We start from the raw sequence: 16,016 nt of genomic DNA, 5'->3' as shown, positions 1-16,016 counted from the left end.
ATTGTACCGCTACTTCACGTGCCGACAGACTTTGATGCAACGGCACAAACAAATTCGCCAAAAGTCACCACTCTCTCGTGCAATGAGACAACTCACCAGGTCGAAGTAGTGTTGGTCCGAACTTTTGACTGGATTGGGCGGTGCGGCGACACAGGCACCTTGGGGACTGATCCATCCCGCCGAAGCAATCAATATGACGATATTTGCCTTCAAATTTCTGCAGTGAGGAAACACTGACCATGAATCGTTGAAGCACTGTTCGTGGTAGTACGTTCACAAATAGGCTGAATTGGTTGCATTTCCACAGCTGAGGTCATATCTAACAAACAATATGCCACTCATCTACATTCATAATCGAAATGTTCGTATCGCATCAAGTCAGTAGATCACCTGAAGATTGCCAAAGGTGGGAATGTGCACGCTTTCAGCATGCTTTTGTGCCAAAGGTAACACTCTGCGCGTGTTGTAAACTATTATCCTTTATGAAAGGTAACATGCGAGCTCGTGGTCTGCGCTCAGTGGCAGTTGCCTACAGTGTCATCAAATGACAGCTACGAAAATTGCTTCCGCTCCAAGCGTCAGGGATTGGCAAAAAAACAACAACGAGTCATGGCCAATGTACAAGCAACGCTAGTTTAAGATCCCACTGTCGTCTCGCAACCAGTGGTGCCGGTCCTAAGTGTACACGCTCTCTTCAGCTCTCGTTGGTGATGTTGTACTGAGCCGCGCTGTAGGGCAGACCATGTGCTCGCAAGTTGCTTTGTTGCTTTTTACAAAAAAGAGGGCATGCACTGTTCTTGCTGTACGCACTATCGTGACAGGGAATATAATGTCATAGTCCTGATTGCTGTTTCATTCGGAAGAATGCTGCTTCCGCATAACTTTCGTAAAGAGCTTAACCACTACTGCAAAAAATGACTGGTGTGAGTTACACGGAGGCACGCCAACCATAAATAGTTCCTGAAATCAGGCCAGTAACGATTTATATATTGAAAGCACACTTGTCGAAGGTTCTGGCTAGTTGGAAAATCACCTATTTCCATTCATTATTTTCGGTAAAAGATTGCTCACCAAGCAAATTTCGAAAAGAAGTAGCAGGATAGGAGGGCCCTACGGCTATGGACATGACAAAAGTTGTGGACGGAATTTTCGCCAGAAGTATGCTCGTCTTACAAACGTATTTGTAGAAATGTGATGAAGCCGAAACGGCTGCATCAGCATTCAAGACAAAGTAACTACATTTCTACCGCTACAATTTCGTGATGTGACTCTGAATCGACAAGAGTGCAATAAGGTGCATCTGCAGAGTTTTTTGTCGACGAGTGATGCAAGACTCAACGCTGGTTACGTAAGCGCTTTTTGTGAAACATTCATGCTTTTTTGTTAAACAAAGAACAAAAATACGTTCAATATGAGTGTTCTGCAGCACAATACTGAAGTTATCTCTCGGGTGGTACTTCGGTACTAACGCGCGAGCGGAGGCTGCCCTGCTGTGTGTCCTCGTTGGCCGGCTATCAGCATTGTCTACCGTGAATTTACTCTGCCGAAGCAACGTTCGAAATTCTTGGCTTTGGAACTATCGCGCTATAGTTCTGCGAGCACAAAGTTATTTACCAATAAAACTGGCTGACCTATTGTTTTACCTAAATTTTTTTCATGAGTGACATCAAACTTATTAGGCCAGCATTTTTCGGCGGGCTGGTCGAGTGGCCGGTTCTGAACGCTGACAGTAATCTTCCATTTACGGAAACTCCCTAAGGCAAAGAGCCGGTAATAACCGAACAATGAAATGAATATTGGAACAATTTTGGAGTATCGTGGAAGAAATTTTTCGGCTGTGATAAGGGTTCACTGATATACATCAGTGTTCAAAAGAAGCAGTTTAACGGATAACAGTGAGGTGATTACTTATCCAAAGTATTCATTAACCATCTTAAGATGAGTTTTAATAATGATGCTTTTCACATATTTTTTCGCATTTCTTGGAGAAATATATTTATTTGTAGCTGCTTAAGTTAGACCCACCGATGTGTCTCATTTTCGCAGGTGTATTCAACAGAAGATGACTCTCGAAAGGAGAAATTACAAGACCGACCGGGAAACCTAGCACAGAAAGTAAGTTTATTCTTGAAGCCAGGCTGTTTGCTGCATAATCCGAATGTGGCTTCATGTTGGCTGTTTCATGTCATAGGTCAATAGAGAAAAAGGTACAAGTTAGCAATTAGTCTTCTCCGATTGACCTGTATGCCTTCTGTTCTCATTACGGAATGTTTAGAAACAATTAGGTGCCATTCTTGATAGTTACGTGTTTCAAGGTATGATACCTGCTTCTGAAAACTAGCATGGTTAAGTCAGCAACCTTACTTTATTCTCTAGCTGACCAACTAGCATTTCTTTGTGTGCGACATCTCTTAACGATATTTCTTTTATCGTAAACAGCACAAGGATCCGCTAAGGTGTTCACGTTTTCGGTGGAAAGCAGTAATAAATCCCATGGCAGAAATGTGGTCAGTAGATGTCGTGTTACATTCATTCCGCCGTAGACTTCAGAGCATTTTGCTGGTAATATCACCATTTAAAATATACATCTTACCTGAGTCAAAAGAAGGCTGTTTTTCTTAGGAAATTGAATTGTATCAACTCGGGCATTGCAGAAACTTGAATATGCGTAAATAATAGGCGAATGAAATACAAACAATGGCCACCCTAATATCCGTGAAAGATGTGTCTAGTATTGACACTCTGGTGCATTTCTTGGTTGGTCTGGTGCATTCCTGATTTGATCTTATGTTAACATTGTGTTTCGTATCTCTACGAAGCGGTTATGAGAAGTTATGTACAGCGAATTGATCGGTTGAGATATGCCACTTCCGAGCACCAGAACGATGCTAGGTACCCAGAAGAAGACAATCTGCCTTTTAAATGAATTCAACAACTTTCAACAACTGTCCACCCACTCAGCTGGCCTTCTTTTTATTAAATTGATGAAATAGGAGAGGTTGGTGTCATTATGGTGGCACTGGCTACTCCTTTTTTCTTAGTAGGCAAGATATGCCATAAGATCAAAAATTATAGCACAAAATGCAAGTGTGTACAACATGCGATGTGAAAGTACACAATAACGAAACTTCTCAGCTCAGTTAACCTCACATAACAGTTCATATTCGCCTAATAGATACATATGGACACATTTTTCACACACAAGGTCAGTTCAGCTGAGACATGATTAATCATCTGAAACACACTATATAAATATTACATACTTCTTTTTGCATGAAGACGACATCGCGTATGGTAGGTCAATATTTCCATAAAATATTTGTTTTCTCAAGAAACGCCTTGAGGGCGACAAGTACTCTTTTCTGAAGGCCTACAGTTGCACATGAACCCATTATTTTTGCCACTGAGAAGGGCCTCCTATCTAAAAGTTACAAACTTCCTCGTAATACTTATCTTTGTGTTTCATAATTCGGGCACTCCAGAAGCAGCTGAGGTACATCTTCGTCTGGGTGAGCGCAGGAGCCCTCTGTAGTTGGCGCGTGATTTATCTAGTGTAGGAACTGTCGCGTAAATGTTGTATCAAGCCGTAGGTGGCGAACCAATGTTCCAATTCTTCTATATCTCGTAAGTCTTGTGGGTTTCTTAGTTTTACGCAAGGGTCTATTAAGCTTGTCTGAACTTTTATTGTTTTTGTTGAACCATTTGTCTTTGGTGAGGCTGCAGATTAGCTGTCTGAGAACCAGACGCATTTTAGTGCGTGAAATTGACAGAAGAAATCTCTCTTCTATGTGGTTCCTATTGGTCATGGTGTCCGCTTCAGTGTTTCTTAAAATGCTGCAATGACCTAGAATCGATTTAAGCTTGATCACGTGGTTTATTTTTCTTGCTTTTGCGTGTTTATTTGAGGTCTCATATAACTGGTCAGCGTTCTGAAAGAGGTTTTTATCACTTTGTAGCGACGCTAGAAAGACCACTGAATTGCTAAAAATGACCCATTTTTGTGCCTTTTTTAGATGCTATGAAGCAACAGTAGAGGACGTCACTCGAAATTATTTAAATGTCTGCTCTAATGCCAAGTGTGGGATGATAAAAGCTGAAGAGGATGAATTCGCATTGCAGGAACCGTCTGCCTACACTTGTATATACTGCGGATATAGGGAATAAATCTGAAATAGTGTCAGCTGCAATGCGACTGTCACGAACGTGTCCCTCGACCGATAACTGTATTATTAGTTTTGGCAGCGTACAAGGAGGAAAATAATATCTACGCTGTTGACCTCATACCTCGGTAGTAATGGTTTATGTTGCTGCGCAATCTTCTGTAGCTTACAATTATTTCTTTCTGTAAGTGCGAGGTTCAATGAATGCGTCTCATGCTGAGTTGTAATACGTGAAACATGGCGACAAGTTTCGACCGTTCGTATTACGGAGATTGGCGGATGACACGTTTCGGCTATTACGAGAGAACTCGCTGTTGCCTGTGGGACACCCATGCATACCCTTGACCCCCTTGTCAGTCATCTCGGAAGACGTTCGTCAGTAGTTTGCGATAGGTTCTGTGGAATTGGTGCTGAATATGCAATCTTTTGTTTTATTAGTGTGTTATGCACTTGCAATAGTAAAAAGACCGATCGCCCCCCCCCCCCCCCAACGTGGTTGTGCCAGCTTTTTGACGTAGTAGTTTAAAACAATGCTGGTCCTTATTTCGAGAGCGCGGATGTGCGACGCCCACTACAGATCTCTATCAAGGGTAACAGAAAGAACTTTACGTTCTTTCACCAATGTCAACGTCTGTTCATCCAGTATGATTTTGAAGTTGTTCATATGTCGTCTAGCGAAAGGCAATAGCGCTGTTTTCGCATACGAGAAACTGATGTCTCTGTACTTCAGAAACTTGTTGACTACCTCAAGACCACGTTGTAGCACTGCTTGAACTTCGCGTGTATCTGGTACTGAAGCCCAAATGCAGATGTCATCTGTGTAGAGGAAATACCTCGATCCGCTTGGTAACTTTCCCGGTAACGCCACCATAACACAATTGAGGAAAATAAGTGGGCTTAGAACACCTTGTGGGATGTCCTATGTGACGGAATTATAATTGCTTTATCTTTCACTAGTTTTCATGTGTATTTTCTTATCGTTCAAGAAATTTGAGATTCATTGCAGTGATCGACCACATAGTCCAAGTTCTAACATCCCCGCCAGCGCGTGAACGTGACATATTGAGTCGACTGCTTTCTTAATTTAAATGCGAGAAATACCGCTATTCTGATGTTTCCACACATGAGTTCATGCACAACACATGTGACTATGTGTAATATCACATCCATTGTGCAACGCCTTTGACGGAAACCTGTCATATAAACTGACACTTTCTTTTATGTTCGCACCATCATTGAAGTCTCCTGTATACCCGTATCTCCATCAACTTGCAAGTACAGTTTGGAGACTGACTGGGCAGAATGATTGAATACACAAAAGGGTGTTTCTTGGTTTTAGGACTAGAATTACTCGCCCTAATTTCCATAAATCAATAAGGGTCTCTGATAAACAGATATCACTAAATAGCTCTAGCATTGCCATTCTATTCGCTGATCCAAGGTTCTTCAGCATCGTATACGTAACTTCTACTTGTCCCGCAGCTGTTTTTGTACGACTGAACTCAAGGGCACACCTACGTTTGTGTAGGCTAAACTCGCCATCAAGTTGACGGTGTTCCGACATAAAACACGCTGCCACATTTTGCGTGGAAAGTGCTGTGTAACTTGCAAATTGTGGGCAATGTAATTGTGATTCCTGGTCTGGTTATTAACCTACATATTTCATCAGCAACGTCTGTTGGTGGAGTATTCAGGCTTTTGTCTTAAGTAAACTTGCGCACTGATAATACGTGTGTCGCACCTAAATCTTGAACTAAGACAAACTATTTCTTCGCAGTTATTATTTTTACAAAAATTTTCCTGAATATTCAAAAACCGAAAGTTCTCCACCACTAGTACTTGTGCTACGTCCTTTCAATCATTTTACAACGATCAGTTTTAGAGTCAATTTTTATCGATGTTTTATCAAAAATAACGACATTTTTGCAGTAATGATTTATTCATTCAAACTAGTCTTTTCGCAGATGACGCCCCGCCACGGTAGTCTAGTGGCTAAGGTACTCTGCTGCTGACCCGAAGGTCACGGGATCAAATCCCGGCTGTGGCGGCTGCATTTCCGATGGAGGCGGAAATGTTGTAGGCCCGTGTACTCAAATTTGGGTGCACGTTAAAGAACCTTAAGTGGTCAAAATTTCCGGAGCCCTCCACTATGGCGTCTCTCATAATCAAATAGTGCTTTTGGGACGTTAAACCCCACAAATCAATCAATCTTTTCGCAGATGACTGCGTTGTGTACAGGGCCAGATGTCAAACTGAAAAACAAATAAAGTTTAATCCCTCAGGACTGAAATTTCCGCCAAGGCGCCTTCAATGCATAATGACAAAAAAAAAACACAAGAAAAACTACAGCTACAAGCTTTAAGTATACGAAAAAAATCTCCTAGCTTTCACATTGCCACCTACAGTTGTGAGCCGGCAAGCCCTAGCGAGCCAAAAAAAGTGCCGCCATATGCACGAAGTGAATGATGATGAGTGGGCGAAGCTCTGGAGGAAAACCAGGTAAACCATGAATCTTCCGTATATTTTGCCTACTCGATTTTATTACAATGCTCCCCCTAGCGTACGTCGCCGCACTAAATCGAACGATTGCCTTCCACCAATGACACGTGCCATATGTGACATCATTCCTATTTTATAACATCTCGCATCTTTCATCATCAACTACAAGTACCGCCGTCTAGTTTATAACATCTTGCATCTTTTCATCACCAGCTACAAGTCCCGCCATCTAGTGAGCACTGAAAGAACTAAACGAGAGGTGGCTACATGCAGGAGACGGTGCCGCCATCTAGTGAACACTGCAAGAATTAAACGAGAGGGGGCGACATACAGGAGACGGTACCGCCATCTAGTGGACATTGCAAGAACTAAACGAGAGGTGGCTACATACAGGCTACAGGGGACGCACAGCCCACGCCCTAAGGAGCTTCGCCCCTAAAAGGGCAAAGAGAACGAAGAGGAAGTGTGGTTAGCACCTCGTTCTGAAGATACACGCTCGTGTCTTTCTGCCCCACTGTTCCTGTCTTGTGTCTACGGCTCTTGGTGCGTGATAAACTAGTGGACGTGCTGGGCATTCTATGCACCGTACTCCTCCACATAGCAGGAACACAAGCTTCATACCGGTAGTCACACCTGTGCATTGCGCCAGAAGAAGAATCCGAGGGCTATCCCCTGAGTTTGGACTGCTCGCAAACAACATGGCAGCTCCGACCAGCCCAACCAGCACCAACCCAGTCAGTATGAACGGCACAACGCCGCTTCGTTGCACCTTACTCACACCGCGAACGCCAAATCCTTTTCATGGCACTGCATTTGAGGATGTAGAAGATTGGCTTGTTCATTACGAGTTTGTTGCCGTGCACAATTAGTGGGACGACGCAGACAAACTGCGGCACGTCTATTTCAGTCTTTTGGATGGCGCACGTGTCTGGTATGAGAACCGGGCAGGTATTCTTACAACATGGGAAGACTTCAAACGCCGACTTCTTGGTACATATGCCAGCCCTGACCGTCGGGAGAGACCTGAGCGCGATCTGCAGTCCCGCATTGAATTGCCGAACGAAGGGGTTGCGATGTATGTCGAAGAAATGACGCGCCTTTTCCACCGAGCTGACCCCGGCATGCCAGAAGAAAAAAAGGTACGGTACCTCAAGCGCGGGGTAAAACAGCAGCTTTTCGGTGGGCTTGTGTGCAGTCCACCCAGGACTGTGTCAGAATTTTTCACGGAAGCCGTAACTCAAAAAGCACTCTTAGGCACCGGGCCCCGTCATACGAACGGTACGTCAACGCTTCAACTACGGACTACTTAGGAGCTTTCGGTGGCAAATGGATTTCTTCCGAGAGATCATACGTTCAGTCATCCGCGAAGAACTCCAGAAGCTGTCAGTGCCCTCACAGCCTACTACCTCCTCGTTGTCCAGCGTTGTCCGAGATGAAGTCCGGCATGCCTTAAGAGAACCGCCTTGCATGCGGGATTATCAACCACCCGGTGACTTTCCCCGCATGTCGTATGCTCAAGCCTTGCGGCAACCTGTTACGCCTGCAATTCTGTATCCCACCGTGGCCCCAGACATGCTGCAGACGGTCCAAGCGGCGCCATATTAGAGCGCACCTCACCTCATCTCGCGGAAGTCAGAAGTCTGGCGTGCGCCAGATCGACGTCCTCTCTGCCTCCACTGTGGTAAAGCTGGGCACCTGTACCGACAGTGTCCTAACCGACAACTTGGACTAAGCGGATTTTTGACGAACTCGCCACCACCGAGGTTCGGTGAGCGGCCCCCTGAAATTGAAGAGTACGTGGCTCAACAGCGCGGAACTTCGTCATCTTTGCACCAGTCACGCTCCCCGTCACCGCGGCGAATTTCTCCTAATCGCCGCATGTATTCGAGCGTGGCGCAGGGTCGGTCACCCAGTCCACGCCGGGAAAACTAGCCGCAGGGACCTTCGGGGGCGAGGCCGCTCATACTGGACAAGCTCAAGGCCTCCTACCGACGCTTCCGCAAACTGACGATTCTCCGAGAACGACGACACCTGCTGGTTCCGCAAAGATTTCAGTAGACATTCCAGTGCTGCTCGACGGTCGCAAAGTCAGTGCTTTAGTTGACACGCGTGCGGATTTTTCTATAATAAGTGAAAAACAGGCTACTCTCCTAAAGAAAGTGACGATGCCTTGAAACCTCAGGCCAATTCGCACTGCTGGTGGGCACATCGTCATGCCAGTCGGCGTTTGTGCAGCACGAATACAATTTCGTGGTTCTACCTTCGTTGTCAGCTTGAGCGTTCTCCGTCAGTGTTCTTGAGACCTGATCATTGGCATGGACTTCCTGAGGGAGCACGGTGCTATCATCGACATTCGACAACGCCTCGTCACGTTCTCGACAAAAGGCGCCACACCAGAGCATAATCCCAGCCATGATCGAGTATGTCTGCGGGTAATTGACGATGCTGTGACGATACCACCACGCTCAAGTGTTATGGTTCAAGTGGCGTGTAGCAAATCAGCACACGTTGAAATGGTGGCGGAGAGCAATCGATCCCTACTTTTTTCTTAAGGTCTCTGCGTAGCACGAAGCCTAGTAGACCTACAGGCTACCCACTACGAGGTACTTGTTACGAACTTCAGCTACGAGCGCCGACATCTTTTTCCTGGTACTGTCATCGCCTATGCCTACCCAGTAACCAATGTGACTGAGTGTTTTGCTTCCGAGGCAACCGATAATGCCGAAGCACCTCTCCGAGGCGTCGATATAAATCCAACGCTTTCTGACGAAAACAAACGAAGGCTTAATGGCCTGTTGATAGAATTCCACGCCTGTTTTGCACGTTCATCGAGAACCCGTCAAACATCGATTACCAAACACCGTATTACCACCTACGGAGACGCGCACCCTATACGGCAACAGCCTTACCGCGTTTCACCAACTGAGCGACGCGCGATTCTAAAGCGAGTGAAGGAAATGCTTCAAGACGTTGTAATACAGCCATCAAGCAGCCCTTAGTCATTGCCAGTGGTCCTTGTAAGGAAGAAGAATGGTGCACTTCGCTTTTGTGTCGATTATAGGAAGCTGAATAACGTCACAAAGAAAGACGTGTACCCGTTGCCTCGAGTGACGATTGTCTTGACAGGCTGAGGCGAGCAAAGTACTTTTCCTCAATCGACCTCAAAAGTGGTTATTGGCAAATTGAACTCGATGAACGGGACCGCGAAAAAAATGGCTTTTGTAACTCCTGACGGCCTGAATGAATTCCGAGTGCTCCCGTTCGGCCTCTCTTCCACTCCGGCCACATTCCAACGAATGATGGATACCGTTCTCGCTGACCTCAAGTGGAAAAGTTGCCTCGTCTATCTACATGATGTCGTTGTCTTTTCAGAAACCTTTGACGAGCACCTTTGTCGCCTTCGGAGTGTTTTTGAAGCCATACGATCCGCTCACCTTACCCTCAAGCCTGAGAAGTGCCATTTCAGCTACAATGAACTGAAGTTCTTGGGTCACGCTGTGAGCGCTGCTGGCGTTCGGCCCGATCCCGAGAAGACTGCCGCTGTGGCCGCTTTTCCAGCTCCGACAGACAAAAAAAGTCTTCGGCAATTTCCAGGGCTCTGAGCATACTATCGCCGCTTTATTGAAAACTTCTCTAAGGTTGTGGAGCCTCTCATCAGACTTACGCGTGACGACACCCCATTTCAGTGGACTGACAAACAAGCGACTCCTTTTGCGGAACTGCAGCATCGATTGTCTTCCCCCTGTACTTGATCGTTTTGGTTAGGACGCTGACACAGAGGTGCGCACTGACGCAAGCAACATTGGTCTCGGAGCTATCCTGGTGCAAACACAAGATGGTGTCGAACGTGTGATTGCCTACGTGAGCCGCACTCTATCAGGAGCCGAAACCAACTATTCAACGTCAGAGAAGGAATGTCTCGCGGTGATATGGGCGATTACAAAGTTCAGGCCTTATCTCTATCGGCGCCCATTCAAGGTTGTGACTGATCACCACGCTTTATGTTGGTTGGTTAACCTCCGAGACCCTTCTGGGCGATTAGCACGATGGAGTCTGCGACTTCAGGAGTTCGATGTCACCATCGTATACAAGTCGGGTAGAAAGCATGAAGATGCCGACACGCTATCACGGGAACCTCTGGAATCTGACCATACAGCTGTAGAAGACGACAGCGCCTTCCTGGGCACTCTCAGTGAGGCGGACCTCCTCAGTAAGCAACGAGTGGACCCCGAGTTGAGGCCCATCATCGATCAGTTAGAAGGCAGCACCGCGTCCGTTCCTCGTCCACTTTCCCGTACTTTGCCATCATTTTGCTTACGACACGCCATATTATACAAGAAAAACACCGGTGTTGGCAGCAGATCTTATCTTCTAGTCATCCCTCAAGACCTTCGTGATGACATCCTATTAGCCTGCCACGATGAGCCGACATCCGGCCATCTGCGATACTCACAGACGCTCGACCGGCTTCGACAGCTACATTTCTGGCCAAAACTCGCAGCTTGTGTGAAACGCTACGTGAAAGGATGCCGCAATGTCAGCGTCACAAGTCACCACCTGTAAAGCCTGCAGGCCTCTTACAACTCATCGATTTACCGCGTACGCCATTTGACCAAGTTGGGATGGACCTCCTTGAACTGTTTCCTTTGTCTCACTCCGGAAACAAGTGGATCATCGTCGCAACTGATTACTTGACGCGTTACGCTGAAACTAAGCCATTGTCACGTGGTACAGCATCTAAAGTCGCCCAGTTTTTCATACACCACATTGTGCTTCGTCACGGTGCCCCGTCATTCATCATAACAGACTGAGGGACAGCGTTTACGGCAAAACTGTTGGACGACATCTTCAAGCTCAGTTACACGAACCACCGTAAGACAACCGCGTACCACCCCAGAGTAACGGCTTGACAAAAAGGCTGAACAAAACGCTGTCGGACATGATTTCTATGTGCGTGGATGTGCAGCATAAAACATGGGACGAAATCCTGCCATACGTAACGTTTGCATACAACACCGCAACCCAGGAAACGACAAGGTTCGCACCATTCCGCCTCGTTTACGGTCGAGACGTGCAAACCATGCTAGACGCTATGATTCCTTGTGACATCGACCAGCAAGAGCTACTAACTCCTGATGTCGACAATTACATTCAGCGTCCAGAGGAAGCACGTCAATTAGCTCGCGTGCACATAAGATCGCAGCAATGTGAAGACGCTCGAAGGTACAATATCCACCATCGACATGTCTCCTATCAACCTGTCGACCAAGTGAGGGTTCGGACTCCTGTTAGACGGCGAGGTCTGAGCGAAAAACTCCTGAGCAAGTACTTCGGACCCTACAAGGTACTACAGCGGTTGAACGAGGTCAACTATGAAGTTATTCCAGACGGAGGCTCGGCAACGACCCAACGCCACTCACCACGAACAGAGATTGTGCATGTCGTCCGCTTAAAACCTTATATTACGCGGTGATACTCGCCTTATTGTGCCCGGGCAGCAAACATTTTTGTTTTTTTTACATTGTCCGTTGGGTCTCGAACGAACTGTGAATTCAGTTAATAGTTTTTTCTCTTATGACCAATCTCAGACAATTTTTTTGCACCGGCATATGCCCTGCGCACTATAGGTACCGTTTCTCTCTTTTTTTCCTTATCGGCGCTGCCGTCCCCTTGTGTATGAGCATCAAGTCGATACTATAATCGGAGGGGGAATAATGCCACCTAGAGTTGTGAGCCAGCAAGCCCTAGCGAGCCAAAAAGGGCAAAGAGAACGAAGAAGAACTGTGGTTAGCGCCTCGTTCTGAAGATACACGCTCGTGTCTTTCTGCCCCGGTTTTCCTGTCTTGTCTCTACGGCTCTTGGTGCGTGACAATATATATTAGAAAGCTCAAAGATCATCAAAAGTAGGAACCACGTAAAATACTTTGGACTTATGCTGTTCCCAACCTAGTTAACAACCGCATAAGGTGGCTATTATTTTGAAAGTGCTAACGAAGGTTTTCGAAACGCTTGAACTGGGGTTAAGCTAACCATGTATAAGGCACTGATTATACCAGCTCCAGAATGTGTCAGCATCAATTGGTGTCCCCACCAAAAATGCCTTAAAAATTGAGTGGGTACAAAATTAGCCAGTGCAATTTTTGTTTTCGGATTCTTCCAGGCACAGTAGCATTATTGTTCTCCGTAAAAAGCTCGAATTAATTTGTCATGATCTGTGCGTGGTAATTTTTAAACTATTTTTTGTAGTTTGCATCATGACCGATATATTTAATCCAGAACAAATCATCTACTTAATCTACTTCAACCCTTGATACACTCCTCAAAACTAACCACAGGACATAACGGCTACTTGAAAGTCACAAGAACATTCATAAAAACTATGTTGTTCCAGCATCAACAGCTTGCTGAAATAACCTTCCACCATTTGCGCAGAGCTGTGAAATGGCAGAATATTTTGATTAAAAAAAACTATAAAATATTTTTTCTTTTAATTTGTGAATTACTAACTTCTATTCAATGTCGCATAATTCTGTTACAATTGTGATTGCTTGTAAGTTATCTAAGTGGTGGATCTTTGAAACTGTTTCACGCACTGACCAGTATTCAACTTTTTTTTGGAAGTCCTTCATGACTTTCGGATACCATTGTAGTCATATTATGACCAACCGCTGCTGCTTGGTTTGAAAGGGTCTGCAGTATACTGAAATAACAAAAAATATTAAAAAAAGGAAGAAGAATATAACACATTCCTCGTCTCCCCTAAGTAAGGCCGAAGTAAACACGTCCTAGCGTTCTCATGTAATTTTCCAAGTAGTGCTTAACCTTCTATAACGCATAATATTATTTATAACGAATACTACCATTTATTTTTTTCCAATTAAAATTATCTACCTACTTAGTGAGCCTATATTTGATACGGTTTCTGTACAAGAACATCTAAACATTTTTAAGCCCTGGTTACACAGATATGGGTCTTATCACAATCTCTCAAAAGTTCACTAGGATGAACTGTTGAAGACTCAGTCTTCAGGGCCAGGTGAAAGTAAGATAGTGGACGCTTTAACTACTTACTTTACTGCGTCACGGAATCCTTGTTTCATCTTCATTCTATATATATTAGCGAAGTCGTAGGTGCCAAGAGCGAGGACAATCTTCGCTATCTCTTCATGCTGCATCTCTTTCATTTTCTGGAACATCACAAAAAAAATAATTTTATATTTATGGTTATACGTCACACAACAATATCATTGTGACAAACGTCATAGTGCGAAGACTGAAAAATTTTGACCACCTTGGTTGAATTAACGTGCATCAAAATCGAAACACATGGCTGCTAGCATTTTGAATGTATCGACTTGCAGTCGCCGTGATGGTATTTGCACCGGCGAATGACGGTTCACCTCTCGTACTCGATCACCACGCGACCCACACTTCAAGCACACAGCAATGATAAGCAGCACGGCAACTCGATAAATGTTGCATATTTGAGCACACTACTATTGTCCTAACAAGACCACACATATAATGTTTCTATTCATTGTCGCAGCGGTAGCGTGTGCGCTATTACTGGAGCAAGATAATTGATATTTTGACAAAAAAAAAAACTAAGACAAGGTAGACGTTTGCCTTTATCAAGCTTAATAATGTATATTTTTGCGCTAAGAATCCTTCGTGCTGCTCTAGAACGTGAATTCGGAATACAACAAAATCACATGGCCTCATCCCAATCTTCCTCACCTGGAGATTTTTGTATTCGGTTGCTACAACTCTCTTTTTGTCAGCGTCCAATCACAGTTTAAGGGAAAAGTATATGTCACGAGTGCCCCTTACGTACTTTTTAATGACAGCAGTTTACTGTAACTTTGCCTCTCCAGTAATCATTCATTAAAGTTTCAAGAACATCAATCGTCAAACTAAAATATTCTGGGTTGATAGTTGCCATTACAATGCCTCATTTTTGATGTTCAAATCAATATGAAAAACTCATTATGAGACCGCATCTTTGCGGTTACCCTAGAGAAACTCTGATGGCGGCCTCTACATCACTACTGAGTGCGCAGTGCTTTGGAGGCCCAGCTTGTCCTCTTGCGTTTTTCGTATGGCATCGTCAGGACCCCAGTAAAGCCCCGGGAAAAGAATGATGACAAAAAGACAAGGAGAGAGGATAAAATCTGTGCTAAGCCAGGTCGTCGCGGCCTCTCTTGTAGGGTGCTGCAATCAGGTGCGTGTTTCCCAAATGTTTTAACGATGTTAAATAGTTTTAATACTTCTTGGTTGCATCTAGCAGTTAGAGTATCTCATATTTTTCGTTAATTTTAGTCCGGATTTGAACATTGCTAGTCTTGTTATGTCCTATATTGAGTGCTTTACTGGGAAGTGTGGCGGTTTGGGCTAGTTCATAAGATATGACGATAGTTATAGCACGAAAGCAGTCGTCGTTCTGTCGCGCGCTATAACTAACGTCATATCATACCAACTAGCCCGAACCATCGCACTTGCCAATAAATCACCCAATACAGGTGAAAACAAGACTAGGATTGCTCAAACCGGGCTAAAAGGAACGAAAAAATATTAAATTTTGTAACTGATAGATGCAACCAACAAGAATTACCAATATTCAACATGGTTAAAAACATTTCAGAAACGCGCGCCTGACTCCAGCGCCCTATAAGAGCGCCCACCACTACCTGGCTTAGCACAATTTTTTTTCTCTCACCGTCTATCTATGGCGTTACATTTGAAGGGTACGAAATTAACCTGGTGAAACTCACTCTAGGCGGCACTTAATAGAGCTGTCGTAACGAGCAGAAAGGCGATATAAAGCGAAAGCGAAAAGTAGCGCGCATGCCGCGCACTGAGCTTGCGAATCTGCCCAATAAGCTTCTATGCTTACTGGGTAAAACGAACACGCTTGCGTCTTTGCGTCATTGACTGTTTAGTAAACAAAGCTCTGTGACCTCTACGAAGAGGAATAGCTGGGTGGCCTTTCTCCACACTTTCTCATACCTCGTAGTTGCGGAGTTGCAAGTTTTTGGTGTCTTGTTAGAGTGAGAAGGGGGGATGATGTGAAACTTCATGGCACTGCTTACTAACGGTAGCTCCTAGGGTCGCTACATGGTCGTTTCACTTCACCAGCCAGAAATCTTGGCATGTCCTTCATCGTCACCGTCCTGTACATCCGGTCTAACATATGTGACAAGATTTACCGTATTTCACATTTATCGGAAGGAAAGCTGTTTCTAGTACGTAATGAGTGCTGTTGCACAAACTTCGACTAGTCGAAGCCTATACTTAATAGCGGCAGCAATATAAGAGTACTAGAGGCACAATTTCGCGTTAGTCATTATGTTTTTTTCT

The 16,016-nt window shown here is 44.8% G+C and overlaps 1 protein-coding gene across 2 annotated transcripts in view; it reads right to left on the bottom strand.

Moving 5' to 3' along the window:
• The window catches only part of LOC142768686 (uncharacterized), a 32,162-nt gene that overhangs the window by 15,453 nt on the left and 693 nt on the right, over window positions 1–16,016 (bottom strand). For both annotated transcript variants that reach the window (XM_075870696.1, XM_075870697.1), the window contains exons 2-3: window positions 13,731–13,846; window positions 97–217 (exon numbers count right to left, since the gene is read on the bottom strand). In XM_075870696.1, the coding sequence (XP_075726811.1) occupies window positions 97–217; window positions 13,731–13,843 (234 nt within the window). In that variant the 5' untranslated portion in view covers window positions 13,844–13,846. The remainder of the gene's footprint in view (window positions 1–96; window positions 218–13,730; window positions 13,847–16,016) is intronic.

Source organism: Rhipicephalus microplus, chromosome 8, assembly GCF_043290135.1.
Source record: "Rhipicephalus microplus isolate Deutch F79 chromosome 8, USDA_Rmic, whole genome shotgun sequence".
Taxonomy (NCBI): domain Eukaryota; kingdom Metazoa; phylum Arthropoda; class Arachnida; order Ixodida; family Ixodidae; genus Rhipicephalus; species Rhipicephalus microplus.
The sequence above is the reverse complement of the archived record's forward strand: the minus strand, read 5'-3'. Positions and strand labels throughout refer to the sequence as shown.